We start from the raw sequence: 23,480 nt of genomic DNA on the forward strand, positions 1-23,480 counted from the left end.
CGGGAATTGAGCTTCGCCTTCTCTATTTGCCGCCAAAAAAACATCGGGGAAGGACCACGTGACGGCGACGCAGCTCCTGTCCCATGGGCGCGCGCCATCGCGTCATGTGACACAATGGCCACTCCTTCCAACCAAAGCCTTCGGCAGTGGCCGAGGGAGCGCGCGCTCCTGCCTCTCCTCCGCACGTGACCCCTCCCCGGAACGTGGCATTGTGTAATCACGTGACCTGAGCGGCGAAGGACGGGGGCGAGAGAGGGGGGTTGCGTACGCGACGGAGCGGGGTGTGAAGATGGCGGATGAGGAGGCCGAGCAGGAGAGCGGTAGCCTCGGCGGCGGCCTCCTAGAGCTGCAGCGCCTGCGGGAGCGGCTGCTGGAGCTGGAGAGCGGGCTCCGGGAGAGCGCGGAGCCGGCCGTGGAGGCGGCCACCGAGTACTGTCAGCAGCTGTGCCAGGTCAGGCCGCCTCCCGCCCTCTTCCCCCTCACCCCCCCCCCCCCCCCCCAGGTCCGTGTGTGTGTGAGCGGGGGGCGGGAGCGGCGCCGCCCCCGCCGCGCGCGCGGGAGGAGGCAGCAGCTCGGCGGCGGTTAGCTCCGCTCGGAGTTGGCCCCGGCTGGCGCGGGCCGGGGCAGTGGTGCCGCGGGGAGGCTGCCGCTCATTGTAGGCTCGGATTAGGCGGCCCGCCCCCCACCCTGGGAGCTGCTCGCGGCCCGTAATCCCTCCCCTCGCCCGCTCGCGGTCTCTGGGCCCCTTTGTTGTGCTTTGCGGGCTGGTGTCGCCTCGGCTCTGAAGGGCCTTTGTTCCTGGCGGCGGCGCTAGCGGTCCTGGGAGCAGGGCGGTGAGGGCCTCCCCCCCGCCCCGGGAGGGCTCGCGAGCCTGGGGGAGGAGCTGAGACTCTGTTCCGCGGCCCTGTTTACACTCCGCGCGCGCTCCGGAGTGCTGGGCGGCCGTGCGGAGAGTCCGGCACCGCCCCGGGCCTTCCGTTATTGTCCGCCGCCGCCGCTGGGCCTGCCCCGCCGTGGGGAGAAGGGTGCGCTCGGCCTCCTGTGAGGCTGGGGGGCTGCGCTGCTCCCCTCCTTCCTCACGCCCAACGGAATCACATTGTAGTGACGGGCTGGGGGACTGTCGGAGCCCCGTTGTCAGTATCACCATCGCTATCTAATTGGGGCAGGGAAAAGCGTTTCCCGTGACATAACTCTACAGTTATAATTGTCTTACAGGAGATAAGGGACTATGTGTGAATCATATTGAATATTTCGCTTACCTTCTGTCCCATCTCAACTAAAGAGTGGAAATGTTTATTCAGCTAAACAATAAAATGTTCCTAAACTGTTAGGCACCAGAAACGTACAAAAAATGCTTGTCTGCAGAATTCTTGCAGGATAAAGAACTTCCAGTTCCAGTGAGAGCTTTTTACATGCACAACCCCATCCACCATAGTGTGTGTGTAAATTCCTAACCTAGGTCTCTTCTGTCCTGCAAAAATTCCACACATTTTCTTTGCTTTTTTCCTACTCCTTTTAACATCTTAGTATCAGGTATCACTGGAAAAGACAGAGAGAGAAAGATTTTAAAGTTAACTGTCCTGCTACTAAAAGGTTGCATCAGTTGTGATGGCCCTACAGAGGGCATGGATCAGATTCATAATGCCAGTGGGTGAAAAGCACGATGATTCAATGTTACTTTAAACAACTGAATTTGAAGATACTGGTCTTTGCAAGTGCCAAAGAAACACATATTTAAAAAAAAAAAATCTGTAACATAGCTTTTCACCAGCTAAACAACAAATTTTCCATCTCTTTATCTACTGTTGAACTCTAAACATATAATACCTACAGTTCTGCTGATGCCTAAATGTGTAGTGCTCTCTGTTGTGGAGTTACTTCATATTAATGGTTATGGTTCAAATAGTAAGATTGGCTGTTTGCATTGGGTGACAGTGGCTGTTGGTGGTGGTGTAGAAAATCTACATCACTGGTAGTCTACCCATGGAATCCATATTTTTAGTGATACTTCAAAGACAACTTCTACCTTGATTTTTAAAGTCAGTTGGTTATTTGGATATGCAAAAACATTAGAAAATTTGACTGCGTATTCAAAACTTGCAACCTTAATTCTATGCAAAGTCTGAAAAGCAGTGCTGAAAAAATGTTTTGACTATCACAGTACAATTTACTATGCATGGAAAATGCAAGAGAATGTCAAGATTAAAAACTACAATATCAAAACTTTTGTTCTGTTAGATAGCAACAGTTGAATTTGAACAAACAGGTAAAGTTGAACAGATGCGTAGATAATGTCAGTATTTAATTAATTTGTATAAAATGAGGTGGGTAGCTTTAATTGTGATGGGGAACTATGACAAACTTAAGAAATTGTAGGTGTTGGAACACCACTTGAGAAATAAATGTACCTTTACACTTCTTAAAGTATAGCTATAAAATGTGCATTAATTCATCAGTAGATTCTGAGGTTCCAAGCTGAATAAGGGATTTAGCCACTCAAGTAGTGTTAACTTCCTAGAAGTTGTACAGCTAATCCCTTAGTTGATTTGAAAATTCCATTCTGAAACAGTTCAGGTATCTATTGTAAGTCTTAAAAATATGTTTGCTTGTACCCGGAAAAAATAGGATAGCTTTATTCCAGAGTTGTTTACTTATCCTGTAAGAGTGAAACAAAGTGTAAATTCCGTTTTATTGTAGTTTCATACAGTTTTCATTATACACGTAAGGTAAACGTGTGTGTATTCAATTTTCATTGTTGCATAGACTTTACATGTTTTAATCATTCTTAGAAAAAAAAATACATGGGATATTAGGCAGTACCTTATTATTCTGCATAGTTCCCAGAAAAGTGCAGTTACTTTATACTCTCACTGTACAGCTGGTATAACAGGATTCAGTTTTACTCTCATTGATTCCGTATAAACATTTGTTCAGATTGTATGTATAGTGACTTTCTTAATTGCAACTCAGTGTCTAAAAGACATGCTGTATTTCTTTGGCTTCTGAATAATCACCTGTAAAACAGATATTGCAATTAAGGTTTAGTAATGAACTTGAAAGACAGACTAGGTACTTGCTTTCTAAGAACTAAACCTAATAGCCAGAGGCCTAGTCTCAACAGACTGTTACATGTGGAAGTCCAACTGTAACCACAGTTTCTGAGAAGAGGTGGGTCTACTGGAGTACTTACCAAGCTGCTGCCTCTGCCTATTGCTTCCGGGCTCCATCTTTCATGTCTGTCTCTGGCTAGTAGTTGTTTAAATTTGAAGCCCCTCAAGCATCTCTCTCTAAGCCTGTGGGTTGGTGGATAGGAAAACTGTTTATACTTCTGTGGCTTTTCTTTTTAGGAACATAGGAATTGCCATATCACATCAGGCCAGTGGTCCTTCTCGTCTAATATCATGTGTCTGGCACTAGCCAGTGCCAGGTGATTTAGAGGAAGGTGTAAGAAAACTTATAGAACAACCAGGCTACAGGGAAGATTTTTTTTTCTAATCTTTGACAATTAGAGGCTGATTTATGCTCTTTTTATGAAACGAAACTGTAGATGTATTCATCCATATAAATATACTTATTTTATCCTCTAGTTGTATCTACTTCCAGCTACTTCCGGCATGCTTCTGTTGCTGGTCATACACTTCACAAGCACCAGGAAAGTTATACTGACAAGATTTTGTCATCTCACTGCTGCCTGCAGGGTCTGAATATTAGTAGTGAAAGTGACTAGTCCCTTGTCACTTACACTAAGCAAACTACTCAAGCTGTTTGGTAAAGCTATGACCAGTAACAGAGGCACTAGAGTGATCTGCATCCAGACTCAGGAAGACAGATCTGTGTTGGTTCACTTTTTTGAAGGTTCTCTTCAATGAAAAGAACCTTAATTTTTTAATGAAAACAAAGATTCTACAGTAACTGATGGTTTAGAATGGATAACTGTCCAGAGAAACTGTCCTCCTTGCCACTGATTAATATTTTCAAACTTTGATTTGATTGATAATTTTGATAATATTTAATTTTAAAAAATTCAACTCACTGTTCTGGAACAGTGTAGAGCCAGTACAGCACTGACCAGACTTCCAGAGCTCTAAGCCAGGCCCTTAACATATTGCATATTAACTACTATAATCTCCTCTTCTTGGGCCTTGACTACTGTAACTTTGCATCCATTAAGTCAGTTGAAAATAGGGCTGCCATATCCTTTCTTCCAACTGTTTGCTTAGTGACACCTTCCTCCCCTCATCCACCTGCTGTTTCCTTCCTACTGCATCATATATAGATGTCTTGTCCTTACTTTTAATGTCCTTCACTGTTTAGCTCCAGTCTACCTATCAGGCTTTTGATTGCCTTCACTCCACTAATATCCAGCCTTAAACTCACCAACTAGTCCACTTCCCCCACACCTTATTTCTCCGATGTTGCCCCTTTTGTGTGGTATAAAGCTCCTTCTATTCTCTTGTAAGAGTCTCTTCTGCTGCACTGCCTACAGAACATTGCCAGCTGTTAACAGCTAAGCAAATAGGGAGCTAAATTGTGTATAGTCAGTCTCCGAAAATTTGCTGCATACCAACATGGTTTTTATCCTGTCTACCTGTTGTTTCTTGTCACAGTGGCTTTGTTTATACTGGGAAAATGCATATAGGTATAAAAATGCTAAACGTGATTTTCTCTTTAGTGTGGACAAGAACAATCTTTTTTTTTTTAAAGTTAGCTAGTTGTGATTAACCTTGGAGGCTCCCTAGCATTGATAGAATAGTTGCAAAATCATTAAAGTAGGATTAGAAGAGCCAGTGAATGAGGTTTTTTAAGTGTAGTTAGTCAGAAAAACACCTGTTACTATAAAATGCTTTTCCAACATATCTGCTCCCTCTGTGTATTTTGAGTCATATCTGCTTGCTTTAAAAATAATGACTTTAGATATTAGTAGACTACAATTGTGCCTAGAGGTCTCAGTCAGGGACTGGAAACTCACTGTGCTAGGTACTGTATAAACCCATAACAAAGAGCATCCCTGTCCCAAGGATTTACAAATCTAGGTTAGATCTTGATTATACTGGGGAAATGCATCATGTTAGGAAAAACATGTTAGCTGGTCAGGGTTAACCACAGTCACGCTAACAATCATGTTTAACATGCTCTTTTGGAAATGGTCCCTGTTTAGGACCACTAGGCAGTACTACAGTATTATTAATAATGAAGACTTTAATAATTAAAGTAAGCAAATGTGACTTGGAATAAATACACAAGGAGCAAGATTTGTTAAGTAAGAACATGCTGCTGATCGTAATTAAAAAAGATCCCCATTAAGTTGCTATTCTAATCATACTTTAATGTCTTTCCATTATGCCATCAAATCTATTTCTGCCCTTCATGGCAATTTGTTATTCAGATGTATATATGTCAGCATTCACAAAAAGTATCCTCAAGTTTTGCTGTACAGAATAGTTTATCCAAACATACCTTACATAAGCTATACTTTACTCTGAATATGCTATGCCATACTAAGGCAAGACTTGGAATTGACCTCCATCTGATCTTCCTTTTGCCAGGTAGATTTTCTGTGGCTTACTGGCATTGTTTTCCAGTTATTTGCAAACTTATCCACTGGGAACAGACTAAAATAGCATTTCACATCTGGGCCAGAACAATCCAAATAACCTTTTTGGCTGGTGCCCAATGCCTAACTGATAGCATTCTGTTCTCTTCTTCCTCAGTATTCTGCCTCTCTGTACAAACAAAAGTTCAGTTCTGCTCTTTCTTGGGGGGGCGGGAATCAAGAGCTCCAATTCTACATGAAACGTCCAAGCATTGCTTCTGTGAAACTGGGATCACCTATAGGAGTCCATATGTTGTAACATCACGATTCCTCAGACTGGCATCAGTGGTGTGAACATTCATGGATGCCTATGTGACAGACTGGGGAGCACAGATAACCCACACAAACCTATCTGCCCCAGAAAGGAGGATGAAAATGACCTGTTTGAAATTCAGAGCTATCTGGGAAAACAATATCTTCGGTTAAACTAATTGAAAATTCAAGAAGGTGAGACAGTTGGACAACAATAGTCTACATAAATTGGGGTTGAGGGTAGGATACTCGAAACACAGATCTTTAAACAAAAACTGTCTCTCCGAAAATGGGCTGAACAATGGAAGTTCTTGGTAAACTGTAAATTCTTTGGGTAAAGACCTGTTTTTTGTACAGTGTCTAGCACACTAGGGCCCTGATTTTGATTGGAACCTCTGAGCACCATTGTAATACATATAAATAGCCGCTTACATATAGGGCAAACTCAACAATTTAGTCTGGTGGCAGTCACTGTGCATTTTCCCTCAAGAGTGGGAATAGCAAATGAGCACAGATCAGTTTCCCTCAATCAACAATAAATAACCAGATTTTTACATGTCAGATTATGGGAAAAGAAAGCATGGAAAAAATACATTATTTAAATGTTCTGACCACCTAGTGCATTCCTTCCCCCTCCCTGATCAGGTAGCCTAAAAGATCAAGCTGGATGGGATCAGAATATTTCTGTGGTAATGCCTTGTAAGCTTTTTATTCGTCTGACTCTTAAAGATGTCAGCTTGCTTCCTTGGATTCTACGTTCTTGTCAGTATTCTGACTCAAGATCCAATCAGATGCCGGAATCTTATGAAATTCAGACTAGAATCAAAGATCCTTAACTTTCCAAAATTCAGATACTCAATTTGTAGACTTCTCATTCCATAAGAATATGGCGTACCTTCAGAAATGGTGCTGCAAGCATGGGCTAATTTCTCAAACCATGCTGCAACTTCTTTGACTCTTTTTTATTAAAGACTTCTGTATAAGCTCCTTGCATGGTTACAGAACAGCTCATGGGACTCTTAAGCTTTTTGGAAAGAAGGGTGCCCTAGCATCACATCCTCATGTCATCAGCTTCACATAAGCTATGTCTATACTAGCTCTTTTGTTAGTAAAACTTTTGTCGGTCAGAGGTGTGGGGGGGCAAAAAAACACTGTCCCGCTAGCGTAGCTACCAGTGCTCATTAGGGGTGGTTTAATTATGCTGATGAGAGAGCTCTCTCCCGTCGTCATAGAACGGCTACATGGGAGACCTTTCAGCGGCATAGCTGTGTTGCTCTAAGATCTCTAATGTAGACATAGCCTAAAGCAGTGGTCAAACTCCATCTGCAGACTGAAGTCCCAGTTAGCAGCTAGAACTTGACTATTAGTGTAGGTCATATGCAATCAACCTTTGAACCAGTGTCTACCATTTCCCTGTTATGTTTTTGGCCTTCATATGTTGAGTAGTTGATGTTAATACACTGTCCATCAAAACCATTATGTGGCTTTTTGTTCCCTCATGAAGTGGTCAGGCTATATCAGAACTCCTCTTTAAGTTTTCTTCCCCTATCACATTCATAAAGACCTCTCCTTAACACCTTTATTTCTGAAACGCTCTGACCCTAAGTGTTCAAAATACATTGCCTGGATGGGAAAGGAGTTATCAGTAGGGCTGTCAAACAATAAAAAAATTAATCGTGATTGCATACTTAAAAAAATTAATCCTGCTTAATTGTATTGTTAATAATAGAATATCAATATTTAAATATTTTTGGATGTTTTCTACATTTTCAAATATATTGATTTCAATTACAACACAGAATACAAAGTGTACAGTGCTCACTTTATATTTATTTTTGATTACAAGTATTTGCACTGTAAAAAAAACAAAAGAAATAGTATTTTTCAATTCACCTAATACAAGTACTGTAGTGCAATCTCTTTATCATGAAAGTTGACCTTACAAATGTAGAATTTTGTTTTAAAAAAACAAACCTGCATTCAAAAATAAAACCATCTAAAATTTTAGAGCCTACAAGTCCACTCAGTCCTATTTCTTGTTCAGCTAGTTGCTCAGGCAAACAAGTTTGTTTACTTTTATGGGAGATAATGCTGCCCACTTATTTACAGTGTCACCTGGAAGTGAACACAGGCGTTCTCATGGCACTGTTGTAGCCGGCATCGCAAGATATTTACATGCCAGATGCACTAAAGATTCATATGTCCCTTCTTGCTTCAGCCACTGTTCTAGGGAACAGGCATCCATGCTGATGATGGGTTCTACTCGATAACAATCCAAAGTAGTGCAGACCGACTAATGAAATATCTGGCAGAATGTGGGTAAAACAGCAAGGACACATGGAGTTCAGTCACTAATTTAAAAAAAAAAAAAAAGCATTAATTAAACGAGCAGCATCAACATGGATGCATGTCCTCTGGAATGGTGGCCGAAGCACGAAGGGGCATAGGAATGTTTAGCGTGTCTGGCAAGTAAATACCTTGCAATGCCGGCTACAAAAGTGCCATGCGAATGCCTGTTCTCGCTTTCAGGGGACATTGTAAATAAGTGGGCAGCATTATCTCCTGTAAATGTAAACAGACTTGTTTTTCTGAGCGATTGGCTGAACAAGAAGTAGGACTGAGTGGATTTGTAGATGCTGAAGTTTTATATTGTTTTGTTTTTTTGAGTACAGTTATGTAACCAAAAAAAATCCACATTCGTAAGTTGCACTTTCACGAAAAAGAGATTGCACTACAGCATTTGTATGAGGTGAATTGAAAAATACTATTTATCGTTTTTACAGTGCAAATATTTGTAATAAAAAAATACACACTTTGATTTCAATTACAACACAGAATACAATAGATATGAAAATGTTGAAAAACATCAAAAATATTTAATAAATTTCAATTTGTATTCTGTTTAACATTGTGATTAAAACTGCGATTAATCGCGATTAATTTTTTTGAGTTAATCATGTGAGTTAACTGCAATTAATTAACAGTCCTAATTATCAGATATTACTTGGTAGAACAAAAGCATTTAGAAACATATTTGCAGCATATGCAGAAAAGTAAAAAGACGACACAAAATGCTATCCTATTAAGATTGGTCTGAGCCATTGTTATTGGAGCATACAGGAAATCAGGTAAAATTTGCTACTGAAGGCTTACTCAAGATCAATTTCAGCTTCATGGCCAAAGAAAATAGAGCTCTCTGTGGTAAATGGTCAGAGAATTTGGGCAATTACCTTGTTTGTTTTCACGAAAAAGGTTAATAGTAATTAGATGTCTAGCATAGTGAATGCCAGTGAAAATGAGGTGTAGGATCAGAGGCTAAAATAGGGAAAGAACAAGTTAAAAATTACTTAGACAAGTTAGATGTCTTCAGGTAACTAGAACCTGATGAAATACATCCTAGAAAGCTCAAAGAGTTGACTGAGGAGATAGCTGAGCCATTAGCGATTATCTCTGAAAAGTCACGGAAGAGATTCCAGAGGACTAGAAAAGGGCAAATATAGTGCCAGTCTATTAAAGGAAATAAGAACAACCTGGGGGAAATACTAACCAGTCAGCTTAACTTCAGTACCTGGAAAGATAATGGAGCAAATAATTAAGCAATCAGTTTGCAAACAGAGAAGATAATAAGGTGGTAAGTCCCAGTCAGCATGGATTTGTCAAGAACAAATCATGTCAAATCAACCTAATGGGTTTCTTTGAAAGGGTAACAGGCTTTATGGATGGGGGCAAGTGGTAGATGTGGTATACCTTGACTTTAGTAAGGCTTTTGATACTGTCTCGTATGACCTTCTCATAAACAAACTAGGGAAGTACAACCTAGATGGAGTTACTGTAAGCTAGGTGCATAACTGGTTGGGAAAATGTTTCCAGAGAGTAGTTATCAGTGGTTCTCAGTCAAGCTGGAAGGGCATATTGACTGCGGTCCCACAGAGATCAGTTCTGGGTCTGGTTCTTTTCAGTATCTTTATGCCATTATCTAAATCATTGATGGAGAGTACACTTTTATAAAGTTTGCGGGCGATATCAAGCTGGGAGGGGTTGCAAGTGCTTTGAAGGATAGAATTAAAATTCAAAATGATCTGGACAAACTGGAGAAATGGTTTCAAGTATATAGGATGAAATTCAATAAGGACAAATGCAAAGTACTCCACTTAGGAAGGAAGAATCACTTGCACACATACAAAATGGGAAATGACTGCCTTGGAAGGAGTACTGCAGAAAGATGATCCACTATGACCTTCAGATACAAGCTAAATATGAAATCAAGAGTAACACTGTTGCAAAAAAAAAAAAAAAAAAAAAAATCCTTCTGGTATGTATTAGCAGGAGTGTTGTAAGCAAGACATGAAAAGTAGTTCTTCACTCTACTTTGCCCTGATTAGGCTTCAGCTGAAGCATAGTGTCTATTTACAGGCACCACATTTCAGGAAAGATGTGGACAATTGCAGAAAGTCGAGAGGAGAGTAACCAAACATGATTAAAGGTCTAGAAAACATGACCTATGAAGGAAGATTGAAAATAATGGTTCAATCTGGAGAAAAGAAGATTGTGGGGGTGGGCATGATGACAGTTTTCAAGTACATAGAAGGTTGCTACAAGGAGAAAGGAAACTTCGTTCTCGTTAACCTCTGGGGATAGGACAAGAAGCAATGGGCTTAAATTGCAGCAAGAGTGGTTTACGTGGGACGTTAGGAAAAACTTCCTAACTATCAGGGTGGTTAAACATGGCCCTAAATTGCCTAAGGAGGTTGTGGAATCTCCATCGTTGGAGATTTTTAAGAGCAGGTTAGACAACCAATGATCAGGGATGATCTAGATAATACTTAGTCCTGCCTTGAGTGCAGGGGACTGAACGAGATCCTCGAGGTCCCTTCTAGTCCTACAATTCTATGATTCCTCCACTTCTTTTCTAAGACATTTTTAACTCTGGATCTTGTTTGCGGATGTAGGTTCTGCAGTCTCTTCATTTCTTCTCATTCTATTCTCTATGTCCCCCCAACTCTGTGTCCTAGAAGCTATATTTCTGGTTTGATGCATTCCCTGTGTGTGAGAATGACAAATGTATTATAGTAAAGAATTGTCAGTCGGGCAAACTATTTCACTGTTAACATTTAATGGTTAGTCTTGCTTGATTATTTAAGTCGGTCAGTCTGGGCTTGGCAGTCTCTTGCCCTCATAGGAAGATTCATTTAATGCCAAAAGCGTCTGGCAGAGCTACTTCAATGACTGCTAGTAGGTGTGGCTGCATGAAGTCGTCCTTCTGATTGTTGGTCTAATGGATTTACTATTATGAAAACTTTAATTTACTGGAACAAAATTATCTGTGTGAGATGTTTCAGCTACATGCAGCACTCCACATTAATTCAACTTTCAGAAACCCACCCCTGCACTCTGTAGCACTGTTCTGTCCTCTATGTTGCAGGCAGCTGTTGTATTCTTGTAAAATTCACTTTGTAATACTTATAGTACCAAAAGAATGATACGGATTTGAGGGGAAAGTGTCTCCTAAGAATGGAATCTCATAGGATTCTCTTGACCTGTTATGCTTCAAAGTGATGGAGAGAATCAAGAGAGCATGATAAATAGATAAACCTTAAAACAAGTATAATACCTCCCAAAAGTGTTTTGGCAAATTCAAAAATATATTTAGAGTGCCTAATGATTAAAGTAAATTAAAATAGGTGATATGGGCTTCTCAGTTCTTGTGGTCACTATCTGATCACAGTGCTGTGTGAAGACACAGCTTTGTGTTATCTGGTGATGACAGGGTGCAGCATCAGGAAGGGGAGAGAAGAAATATATCACGATTCAAGCTTATAGGCCAGCCAAGTAGAAGTGTGTGCGCGCGCGTAAGTGCAGGGTTGAGCTGATGAGAAGCAAAAGAATCTTGGCCGGGGGGGGGGGGGGAGGGGGTGGAATGTTCCATGGAAAATTTTGAAATGCCCTATGTAACTTCCCGTATTCCAGAGATTTTAAAATATGTTATCCTGAAAAGTGACCCCTTTTTACAAATATTAAAAATAAAGTGGTTCCATAGTCATTCTTATTGATTAAAATCTTGCAAGTGAAATTGTCATCTTCTCACTGTCAATACTGTAGCATGAAGCTGGGCTCTTTCCATCTTGTACATCACCAACCATAATAAAGGTTTGCAGGCTCAATTATGTCCTTTAGTGACACGTTACAACCTCACTGTCTTCAGATTATACCTTTTTTTGTGATGCTTTCCATGCAACCATCATACTATAACTACTGATGGAATGTTGCATATAAAATAATAATATCCCTGTGTCACATATATTTGCTTTTTAAAGGGAGGAACTGAGACACAGAGAAAGTGATTTGCCTAAGCTACATAGTGAGTGAGTCAGTGACAGAGGGCTACTGGATCCCAAGAGATCAAGGTTCTATTACCTATTGTATGCGTTAATAAATGGACCATGTTTATTACTTGTGTGAATCATTTGCTGATGGAAGAGGTTGCTGACAAGGAAGAACCTTGCTGACAAGGTTGGGGGAGATTATTTAAATTTAGGTTTTGGGGAAGCTGATAGGTTATAGTTCATAGTTAGACAAGGACCACTTCTCAATGTCTAATACAAAGAGTCTCTTCCTCTAGTAAAGGATAGAGGAGAAATTACAAATGAACTAGATGGGAAGGTTCAGATCATGAGAAAGCTCCAGAAAAATAACATGGTTTTAGAGTACACTTAAACAAAAATCGGAACACCTCCAAGAAAACTGGTTAAACCAATTCAAGATGCTTAAACAAAAATAGGTGAAATAGATTGGCAGTGGAGGAGTTTAACATAGTAGGTATTTCTGAAACATGGTAGAATTTAAAAAAATCAATGAGATACTGTAACAGCTGGCTACAAACTACACAGAAGGGAAGATTTAAGAAAGAAGACTATTGAGATGAAAACTTGAATCGAGAGAGACCTACAGTCGGAGTGGTATGGATTCAAATTCCACAGCAGAAAGATGCAAAGATACCAATACGTTAACACTACTGAACTGATCAGGGAAAAAGATACTGAAAGTTGAAGGAGATAAGCACCTAAGTCTAACAATGCATGATTTCAGCTACTCCTTTCTAAACAGAGAGAATGTCGCAACAGGGTGAGGTTTAGGGAAGCAGGTTTTCAATGCTTTAAAAAATTGCTTCTTAGAACAGTTAATTCTTGGGGATGCAGAAAAATGTCTTTGTCCTACTTCATGCAAGATTAGGTTCAAGAAGTAACTCTAATTGGATCACCTAAGTAGTAATAGAGAGTGCAACATCTGAGATGAATGGTGCAAAAAACAAGTGCTGTGACACTCAAGTTCAGAAAGGGAGATTTAACCAAAATTCCTGCCCTGTATTCCTGACCATCCTCAACCTAGACGCTAGAAATCCTCTTAAATCCACCAACCTTCTGTATCGTACATTTCTAGTAAGTGCTGTAAACTCACAAACCACACCCCATGTTTAGCTCAAAGACCAGTCCCCCAGTTCACTTTCCCATAAATGGGAAGATTTGACATCTTGCCTCTTCCCTTCTATGTACAGACCAAGAGACTCAATCCTCCCTCTCCTCATCTTTGTCTTTTACCATCATTCCCTCCAGTCCACATGCCTTGCTCTGGGAATGACAGCAGCCCCAATGCCAAAATTGTTTTCTTCCACTTCTGTTTCCAAACCATTTGAAATTCCCTTTCATAACCCTAGTTCCTTGCTCTTCCACGGATTCCATGGGACTAGGAGCAAGTTTTTTAGGGTATGTTTTCACTGCAGACTAAATTGTAATTGTCATGCAGATAGGCATATACCTATGCTTGCTTTAATCTAGCTAGTGTGGATAACAGTAGTAGTGAAATTTTGGCAGCATGGACATCAGCGTGGGCCAGCAACCAGCGTCATAGCCAGTCATATACTGGTAGGCTTGTACCATAGCGTCAGCTCATGCTGGTGTATCTTTATTGCTATTTTTACACATGCTGGCTATGTTAAAACTAGCACAGTGAGCCACCTGTGCTACTGTTGCACCTTAATTTGAGGGGTAGACATAGCTTTAGTCTCCCTCTGCCTTAGTTCCCCATCTGAAAAATGGGGATAATAGTACCACCATAAAGGGATGATGTGAGGATAAACATTTTAATGGTTGTGGGATGCTCTCATACAGAAAAAGAGATGATATAACTATATAAGACACATGAACATGAATGGGACACTTCCCATTGCTTCATGTTGAGCTGGGTATAAGCATTTGCAGGATCAGAGCCTTAGTGTTTCCAGTTTAGTCATTTGTATGGAATTTAAAACTTTAGCTGTGAATTGATGCTCATGATGGTTACTAAACAATTAATCTTTTTTGGGGGAGGGAGGAGGGAAGCTAGACCTGCCATGTTATCTTCTGGAACTATTGAAATGAAAATCTAGCTAGTGAATATGCACAGTAAGTAGGGCCCGGTGGACAGATTTTATGAGGATTACCATCAAACAGAGCTAGATAACTGCTATTCTTTTGTTTCTGGAATGAGCCAGGAGAGAGGAGTTAATGATTACTCTCATTGACTTTGCTTCCCTGTCTTTACCTGTAGTTTCTTCCACAAATCTTAAGTGTTCTGTGAGTTTTATGAAAGACACAATGAAAAATAAAGCTGTCATGGCTCCTACCATGAAATTGACAAGATCCAACAGCCATTGTAGGTAACACAGTGTCTACAGGTACAGGACGTGGCCTTAATTACACCAACATAATCTTTATGCCTCTCATGGAGTTGGAGTTGTTGGTGTAGTAGGGTACTACCATTGGCAAGAGGAAGGCTGTAGTGTAGACAGTGACATAATTAGGTTGACGTAAGCTGCCTGTGGTGTGGACCAGCCCTGAGAAAACAAATTGTATTGGTTGCAAAATGCTGAAGCCCTTTTTTATTGGAGTTAAAAGATATGTTTATTCAAGAGTGAGTAAATAAGTTGTACTGTTTCTTTTTAGTGTTAAAAGACCTAATAGTTTCATCTATTTGAAACTGCATCAGCAGGTGTGTTTGTTTTTGTTTTTTAATACTGTATGAGTTAAAGGTGGAGCGTCAGCTTTTTTGTTATAGCTTGTGGTTTTTATCAGTTTCCATTTTTTATTTACTTTCGGGGGAAGGGTTTTTCTGGGATTGTTCCTTGTTTACCACAAGCACTTTTAAAACCTTTATCGTGGCAGACATCTCTGCAGCTAAAAGAGTAACTTTCTCCAAAGATCACAGTGCTGCCAGTCAATCAAATTACGAGGTGTTCTTCCCAATATCAGACTTCTTTTGTTCCTTCCACAAAACCTCTTCCTGCTGGACAGTGAGAGTATAAGTATAAAATCTGGTTTCTTCTTGCCCAGTCCTTTGTATTTTTGCCACCAGACATTGTAACAGATTTTAGTTAAAGCGGTGCTGTTTTTGTGTCGACCAGGCCTAATTAGCCTTGTGCAGCCTATCCCTAGCAAGGATTGCAGGAGCAGCGGATTCATGAGTGCTGTCTTCCTCCGTTTAATGGAGGTTGTTGTGGCAGGAGGGAGAGAGAATTAGAATTTTAAATATCTTTGCTTCTCCTTTCTTCCTTCTACTTTTCATCTATGCCAGGCATCAAATGGTTACCACCGCACATAGTGTGGCTGAAGTAGAAATAACAGAATGGAACTGGTCCGTTTCACATTCGGGCTAGAGTATGGTACTGTGGGAGATGAGGGCAAAAAGGGAAATAAAATTATAGGGGTTTCAATTGAAGTGGTAGAAAGAAGCATGCTGTTCAAGTGTAAGGTTGAGATGTGTACCCCAGAAAGAGAAGTAGAAATACACCTCCTTTGCATGCTCTTTAAAGTGTACTGGGTGCACTGATAGTGGAGAGGTAGCAACATTGTAGTTAAGGTTGAGATTAAATTACTGTTTGACAGCCAATTTTTCTAAGTGCTCTAAAGTTCACATGCTAACGTGGATTGCTTTGAATATTGCTGTACCTCAAGGGGATCTGGGTCCAAATTTGAGGTCATTTGAGCAAGAGGTTCCCAAGATACAACCCCATTTAAAAACAAAACAAAACAAAACAAAAAACTGATGTCAAAATTTTATAGTTCTGTAATTTGGGGGTTTTTTTGCACAGGTCTGAGGTTTGATCTATTGCTCTTATCCTCCTCAAATTATCTGTCCCTACAGGACTGGGGGTCTCTGCTAATGTCTGTCATCCACTGCCTTCGGGGAAGCAATATTTTAAAAGTTGTCCAGGGTAAAAGTTGCGTTGACAGTGTGGGTCCAGCCAAATTGATAAGCCAGAATGTCCTTTGTTTTTGTATGTGCAGCATGACTGGGGCCTTGTTGTGTGCCAGAATGTTTGCAGGCAACCTTACATCAAGATGAGTGGTTCAAGATAACATGCTGTGGCTATTGAAACCAAGCAGCACCAACGTACTGTGAGCTTGAGTCCTTTCCTTGGCAGCTTTCTGAGAATGTGTATTGTATACATTAGTTCCTGTCTGCTGCATTCTGAGGGAGCTTCTTCTGAAAGTTTTACCCTGAGAGAGCTTCTGGTTTTAACAGCTGATATTTCAGAGCACTCTAAAATCCACATACATATTCAGATTTTTACCTTAAAACTGTTATCAAGGACAATAACATTAATTAATAGAAGGAAGATTAAAGGCAGCATTTGGGTATTGTAATCGTGCTCATCTTGAATAAAGGTACTGAGTGTGATCAAAGAAAAACAAGTTGTCGTGACTCTCAGGAAATTGAAGGGATTGCTGAGCATCAGTAAACATACCAATAAAGAGGTGTATTGTAAGGACTGGCATAAGTTTGACATTGGTAAGTGTGGTTCCAGGGTAATGTCATCAGTCAAAACAGTAACTTATGTTTATCGATGAAAAATAAGCACAGAAAACAAATTACAACTTCCTACAGTAATTCTTCCAGTCTACACAAACCAAGGGTTCACACCTCTCACTTGCACCTTTTGAAGTGCTGTAATTTCTGGGGGGCGGAAGGGTGTGAAGAAAATGTCAGATTTAGAACAATTTTAGTTACATGGTTTACAGTACTTCTGAAGTAAATATCTCACTGCTATTTTGGAGATAGCTTACACTTGCTCCAAAGATGTTGTCTCTTCCTCTATGGTGCAAGCACATTACCAGTACTAATATTTCTCCAAGTCAGCCTTCTTTACAGATAGCATTGACAGTGCATTTTATGTTGCTTAGTCGCAGTGCTCAGCCGTGGTGTTTGACTAATTTGAACACTTTCTACAGTGACAGGAACAATAATTACTTTCATACTGTCATGGCTTTTGTGTTTATTTCAGGTCTAGTTCACATTATAGCGTATTAGTGCATGTGTTTGCAATATAAAGAATTGCACAGTGATCCCCATTGTAGCCTCAGACACAAAATTAAAAGTGGATGTGTGCTGAACCAAAAACTCCAGAGAAGGAGAATCAGACTTATGGGCCTTGTGTGCAAGGGGCAATGCTTAGTCCTCTAAGCCAGAGTCTGAGTGCATTACTCACCAAGAAGTTCCTGAGGAAACAGTAACTCTTACCATTGCAAGTTGTCTATAAGTAGAGCTCCTAAAGCTTTTAGAGTGCAATAACTTTTGAAATACTTCTAAACTGATCCTTGACACTATTCAGTAGCTGATCATGGGGACAGTCCATACTTTACATTTATTTCATCAGGGTCAGTGTCTTAGATTTTCCCTATCTTTGCACCAAAAAAGTTATATCAATCTGATAGTTATAAGCAGCTTACTTTAAATGGCTGTATATCTGGGAACCCCTTGACCAAATGATCCCAAATTTTCACCACAAACTAGCTTCTCTTGTGGCATACCAGTTTTCAAGACTATTTCTCTATACAGGTGGATATTAGAGCACTTTGATCATCAAAATGAGCTCCTCATTAGGGAAGCTGTGTCAGAGGGAGCCTTTGACCAAATAACCCCTATTTACACCACTAACTCTACCCTTGGCCCTGATGTGATACAGTGAGGCAAAAGCACCACCACAGTTAAGGTTACATCAGGATTTCCATTTAACAGGGGTGAAAAGGTCTACAAAACCATTGTGAGTTAGTTTTTAAATGTTTGCTGAAGCTTGTACACAGCTTCAATTTTTTAATTTTATTTTATTTATTTTTCTTTATAGCAGTTGGGGAATGGGGAATATCACTTGAGGTTTGCTGTGACTTCTGAAAAGGTTCATTTGAAATTTTCTGTAGTCTCTGCTGTAGAAAACTCATACTTCTATAGAATTTTGACAAATAATGGTTCTTTAAACAGTTTTGTTGGAGTAGAAAAACATGGAGAGATTTTAGTTGTGTTTACATTAATTTATAACATTTTAAAGCTGACTATTCCAAAAAAAGGTCTTATCCAAAAGCCTGAGGCATACAAGAGTGACTCCTTGTTCTTTAAGAGTTAGTCCCCAGAAGCCTATGAGGAAATCTTCAATATGCTATCCTTAAGCATAAATTTAGCAAAGGGTAATAGGTATACCACATTTTTCTGCTGACCATTTTTATCTCCATTCCCTAGATCCTGCACTTTTGAAAATAATCAGTTATGGACCAGTTCCACCTGTCACTTCCCCTGCCTACAGAGCTTCCCTAGAACAGTGGTTCTCAACCTTTCCAGACTACTGTACCCCTTTCAGGAGTCTGATATGTCTTGCATACCACCAGTTTCACCTCACTTAAAAACTACTTTCTTAGAAAATCAGACATAAAAGTACAAAAGTGTCACAGCACATTATTACTGAAAAATTGCTTTCTCATTTTTGCCATATAATTATAAAATCGATTGGCATATATTGTGCTTACATTTCAGTGTGATACTTGAACCTGTTTTTCACTTGCAAGCTTTGTGTGAAGCCCGAGCCTTATCACCGAGGACTGAAGCATGTAACTTAGTGTCGCGGGGGGGTCTTGTAGCATGGGGCCTGGGCAGTTGCCAGACTTGCTATCTCCTAATGCCAGTCCTGTGTTTGTGACCATCTAAATCCGTCCTGCGGCCTCTGTGGGAGACACAACCCCCATATACACTGATCTAGATGAATTGCTTTCTGCTCTCTGGATCTTCTGTCTCCAATCACTGGCATGGCCATCTACAGGTTCGAGCTCTGAATCGTCTTCTCCTCTGCATAGTCCGCAACGCTGCTGTCGTATCTCCGGGGCTTCTCAGCTGGCCAGCCCCGTCCGTGCCGCCCCCGGCCCCATTCGGCTCCAGCTGCATGTCCCCTTCTGTCAAGTATCCCTGGAAGACCTCTGCATGGTCCCAGGGGTATACATGCCCCTGGTTGAGAACCACTGCCCCAGAAGAAGTAGGGTGAAAGTTACCTTTTTTATATATTTCAGTTTGCTTGGGCAGCAGTAGCAATACAAGAGTTTATACAGAGAGTGGAGAAATAGTGAGGGAGCAGAGATACAGAAAAGAGTACAAATGGAAAGGGTGTTTTTTGGTCTAGTGCTGCAATGGTATCATCGCAGAGTTCAGCACCAAGTGCCAGCGGTGCCTGGAGGAGTTGTTGAGGCAGTACACACATTCTCCCTGGGAGGAGAAGCAGCAACCTGTTTTCCTTAGCCAGAGATCGGGAATCAGAAACCAAGACATTAGAGCAGTGGTCCCCAAACTTTTTCTGTCGTGTCCCCCCATACCATCATGGAACCTGTCTGTGCCCCCCCTGCCCCCCCCCCCCCCAGGAGCCAGGGCCAGAGCACGATCTGGGGGCAGGGGCCCGGGAGTGGAGCAAGGTTAGGTGGCGCTCCCTCCCTGTCCCCTGGGGGGAGCCTGGCCTGGGTCCCGCCACACATCCCTAGAGTGGCACATGCTCCACAGTTTGGCAACCACTGCCTTAGAGAAGGGCAGGAGTGAAGAGAGAGTGACATCTCAGAAGACCCTTGGAAAAAGAAAGGAAGGGAAAGAGAATTAATTTAGGATGCATGAAACTGTTTCTGATTTTCATCTACGATCAAGTTTTGATTCATAAATAGCTATAAATGATGTGTAATGTGTATGGATGATACTTCATTTTTGTTACTGTTTTGGAACAAACACCAAGTGCTGATCTCCAGATATGTATTAAATACAGATGGCTTTGGAGATCCACACAGTGCATGTTGAAGAAGAAAAATTGTTTTTTCTGCATAGCCAGTATATAGATTTCAATAATTTGTAACAGTATGAATTAAAATTGTTTCAAGCCTTTTGAAGGCATTATTCCTCAATGAATATTCTTATATTTGTGTGTTGAGAAATGGTAAAGAACAAAAATTACAAAAATAGAAAAGCTGAGAAGGAAAATATAAATAAAGCTAATAGCCACCTCTCTGAATTCCAACTTCTAAGCTTAAAAAGCTAACCAGTCCCATAAACTTGAAACAAAGTGGGGGTGAAGAGTGGGAGATAACTTTGAACTCAGTCGGAGCTTTTATTCAGACTCATCCCTCACCAAGGAAGAAGAATCATTCTCCAAAGCTGTCACAACTCAACCAGGATGTTATAAATCAAAAGAGAAGCCTCTACCAGTATCTTCTTCAGGTTCCTAACTGGAAACACCAGAAAAATCATGTACTAAAAAATTCAAAAACAGAGTTATTTCATTACCAGAAGAAGGGGAACTGTATCACCTGGACAAAGGAGAGGAGAAGGAAGAGACTGGATAGACTGTTCCTTCTGCATTTGTTTGAACTGTGATTAAGTATTTCTGTATTAGAAATACATGTGGGACAGATGGAAGAATATAGTGAAGGATAAGAACTGGGGGCATAAGTACTTCCATTTCAAAATCCAGAAAGGTTCTGTGCATGTTCCTCCATCTAACATTCAAGGACTTTATAAAGAGAAAATAGGAAGAAAACACAAGTAGAACAAGAAGTCCAAATGGAGAACTTAAAAATTTGTATTCAAACCCAAGGACAAAAAGGACCCTTTCACCTTGCAAAATGTGGATGCAGCTAATCCTTTCATTACTAACATCAGAAGCAGCTGTTCTTTCATAATGATCTGGTGGTGCAAAGTGTCTTTGTACCAAAATTGGTAATTATACACCTTTTCTACACCACCATATGTGTAGGATGTTTTTGATCAGTGCATCCAGGCTTTTGTTTTACATTACTATAGTATTTGAATTACCCACTGTTACTTTGCTATAGAAAACTCCTTCAAGGTCATGGACAAGCTGTGGAAGTGGAAAAAGACTTTAAAAATCTCTTTAACAAGAGATCACATTTAAGACAGTCATTTTTGGATAATTTTCCAAAGTATATGGGGTTTAAATTTGTCAAAGTGCTCTGATGATGTGAAGATGGATTAAGGTTTATTATTATTTGTGCTACTGTAATGTCTAGGAGCCCTAGTCATGGACTAGGACAATATTGTGCTTAGGTGCTTCACAGAACAAAAAAAAACCTGTCTACTCCAGAGAGTTTACAATCTAAGAAAAGACACAACGGATAGAGAGAGATGGAGTGCAGTGAAACAATGAGACAGTGTTGTTCAGCATGATGGGCAATAATCTCAACAGCCTAACCATTGTCAACCCCCATGCAGATTATGACACCAGGCCCTGTGTGTCTCCACCTCTGCCCCTGTATCATGCCTTGTCCCTAGTGTAGAAGTGGCAAAGAGTCGGGGGCAGTTGCATGGGGCTGCTTTCTCCACTCCAGAATGCTGGCATGGTGTCTGTCATGTCTCTCCCCCACCCCCCTCCACAATGGGACAAAGCAGGAACGTTCTCCCACCTAGAGAGGTAGGGCTGGTGGTGGGAGCAGAGGAGGAACAGGCACAGTATTTACCCCAGAAGCTAGGATGTTATCTGTCTGGAAGAATGGGCTGTCCCCATTGCATTCCTTCCCTATCTGCTACATCCAGAGTCTCCTTCTTGGGTTAGGATAGGTGGTGCCTCCCAGAGGAGTGGGGCTTGGAATTTAATACTTTAGCTGCATGAGGTAGTTCAAACTATTGTTTCTAGGCTGTCTACTATAGTAGACACCACTGCATGATTTAGATGTGGATCATGGTTTTGAGTTTTGCTTTGCAGCCGTGAGGGATAGACACTTTTTAAATGAAAGCTGAGATTCCAAAGTCACGTGACTTAAGACCTGGTGATCTAGGCACAGTCATATCATGCCTATATCTTAATGTGGCCCTGCATACTATTAGTAGCTATATGTGTATGACTCTCTTAAGGACTGGATCAAAAATGGTAGCTTTTACACAGCAGCAAAGGGTGGTAAATTGTGTGCATGTGAAAAATATAACCAAATGCTTGTTTCATGTAGTTACTTGACTCCACAGGCAACAAAGGCAAATAAAGTGAATTTAGCCAAAGGCTGCCAACTTCTTAAAGTCCTTATAAAAACATATCTATCTTAAATACAGATAAGAGGCAGGTAGATGATGTGAGAGTTTGGGAATGCATTGGAACACAGTTATGGTTTGCGGTGTGACCTTAATTGTTCATTTTTATACTTTCTAATTTTAAGTGTATAATAGATATAGAAATATAAAATAAAGAAAATTCAACCTTAACCTTAAATTTCCAAGCACGGGTGTGTGGGTGGGTGGGTGAGGTATTGTTGTTTTCTTAAGAACTACTGTACTAACCAGGAGTTTTTAAAGCCGTAGAGTCATATTTTGAAATCTAGTCCATGTTTAAGCATGAGCTAAATATTCTTTCAGGTACTACATGTCTCCTGCCAATTTGTGACTTTTACAACTGCATTGTTGTCTTGAAAATGTTTTCTTTCCTCTTTTGCTTTGTGAAAGACCCGTGCAAGGAGGGGAAACTAACTGACCTCTACAGCAGAAACAGTTTACACAAAGTAGATGAAATAAAAATAATAAGAGGAGAGAGAGAGAGCTCAGATTTAGCACTAACTTTCTCTTCGGTGTTACTGAATAACAGATTTATGCTTTAAGTTTGGGATTTTAAAGAGACATTAGTTATCTCCTTTAGCGTTTCTGGTCTTCTCTGTTGTAATTGGCTCTCCCTTCAGTATTATTATCTAAAAGATTTTAAATATAAAGATTAGCAATTACATTTGTATTCTAACTTATTTGGGGGTTTCCTATAACTTGCCTTACAAAATCTTTCAATAAACTGACCTGTCCTAGGATTTGCAAAGGAGAACAAACCAATCACTTGCGTTATGTGGTGTGGAAAGTCATGGATTTGGCTTCTGCTCTAGGTTGACATATCTGCAAGAAACTGTCGGGTCCCATATCAAAGAGTGTGCTTTTGTAACCTGAATTTGACTACCCTGTTCTTGGGGTGTTGAATTGCCAGCCAAGTACTTCTACACAGCTACCAAAAACCCTCTCAACTATTTCCCCCTCCCCCCCCCCCCCCTTTTAGGTCTGCCCTGAAGTGCAGAGCCATACTGGTATCCACATAGTGTTGTATGTTCCTAGCATGACACACAGTTATGTCCACCAGCAGAAAGGAGTCCCAGCACCTCCCTAAAATATTGCTGTTGAATGAAGCCTAGAGTGTGAGCTATAATCTGCTACAGGGCATATGCAGAAGATTGTTATAAAATAGCATTTCAGTGAAGGATACAGAGCTCTACATATAGAAAATCCAATGAATCATGACATACATGGCAGATCCTCAGCTGGTATAAGT

The 23,480-nt window shown here is 40.7% G+C and overlaps 1 protein-coding gene across 1 annotated transcript in view; it reads left to right on the plus strand.

The window, feature by feature from the left end:
* The first annotated feature begins 217 nt into the window (after positions 1 to 217).
* Positions 218 to 23,480, plus strand: part of ZNF292 (zinc finger protein 292) — a 61,278-nt gene continuing 38,015 nt past the window's right edge. The window contains exon 1 of the mRNA XM_077812794.1: positions 218 to 451. Within this exon, the coding sequence (XP_077668920.1) occupies positions 290 to 451 (162 nt within the window). The 5' untranslated portion in view covers positions 218 to 289. The remainder of the gene's footprint in view (positions 452 to 23,480) is intronic.

Source organism: Eretmochelys imbricata, chromosome 3, assembly GCF_965152235.1.
Source record: "Eretmochelys imbricata isolate rEreImb1 chromosome 3, rEreImb1.hap1, whole genome shotgun sequence".
Lineage (NCBI taxonomy): Eukaryota > Metazoa > Chordata > Testudines > Cheloniidae > Eretmochelys > Eretmochelys imbricata.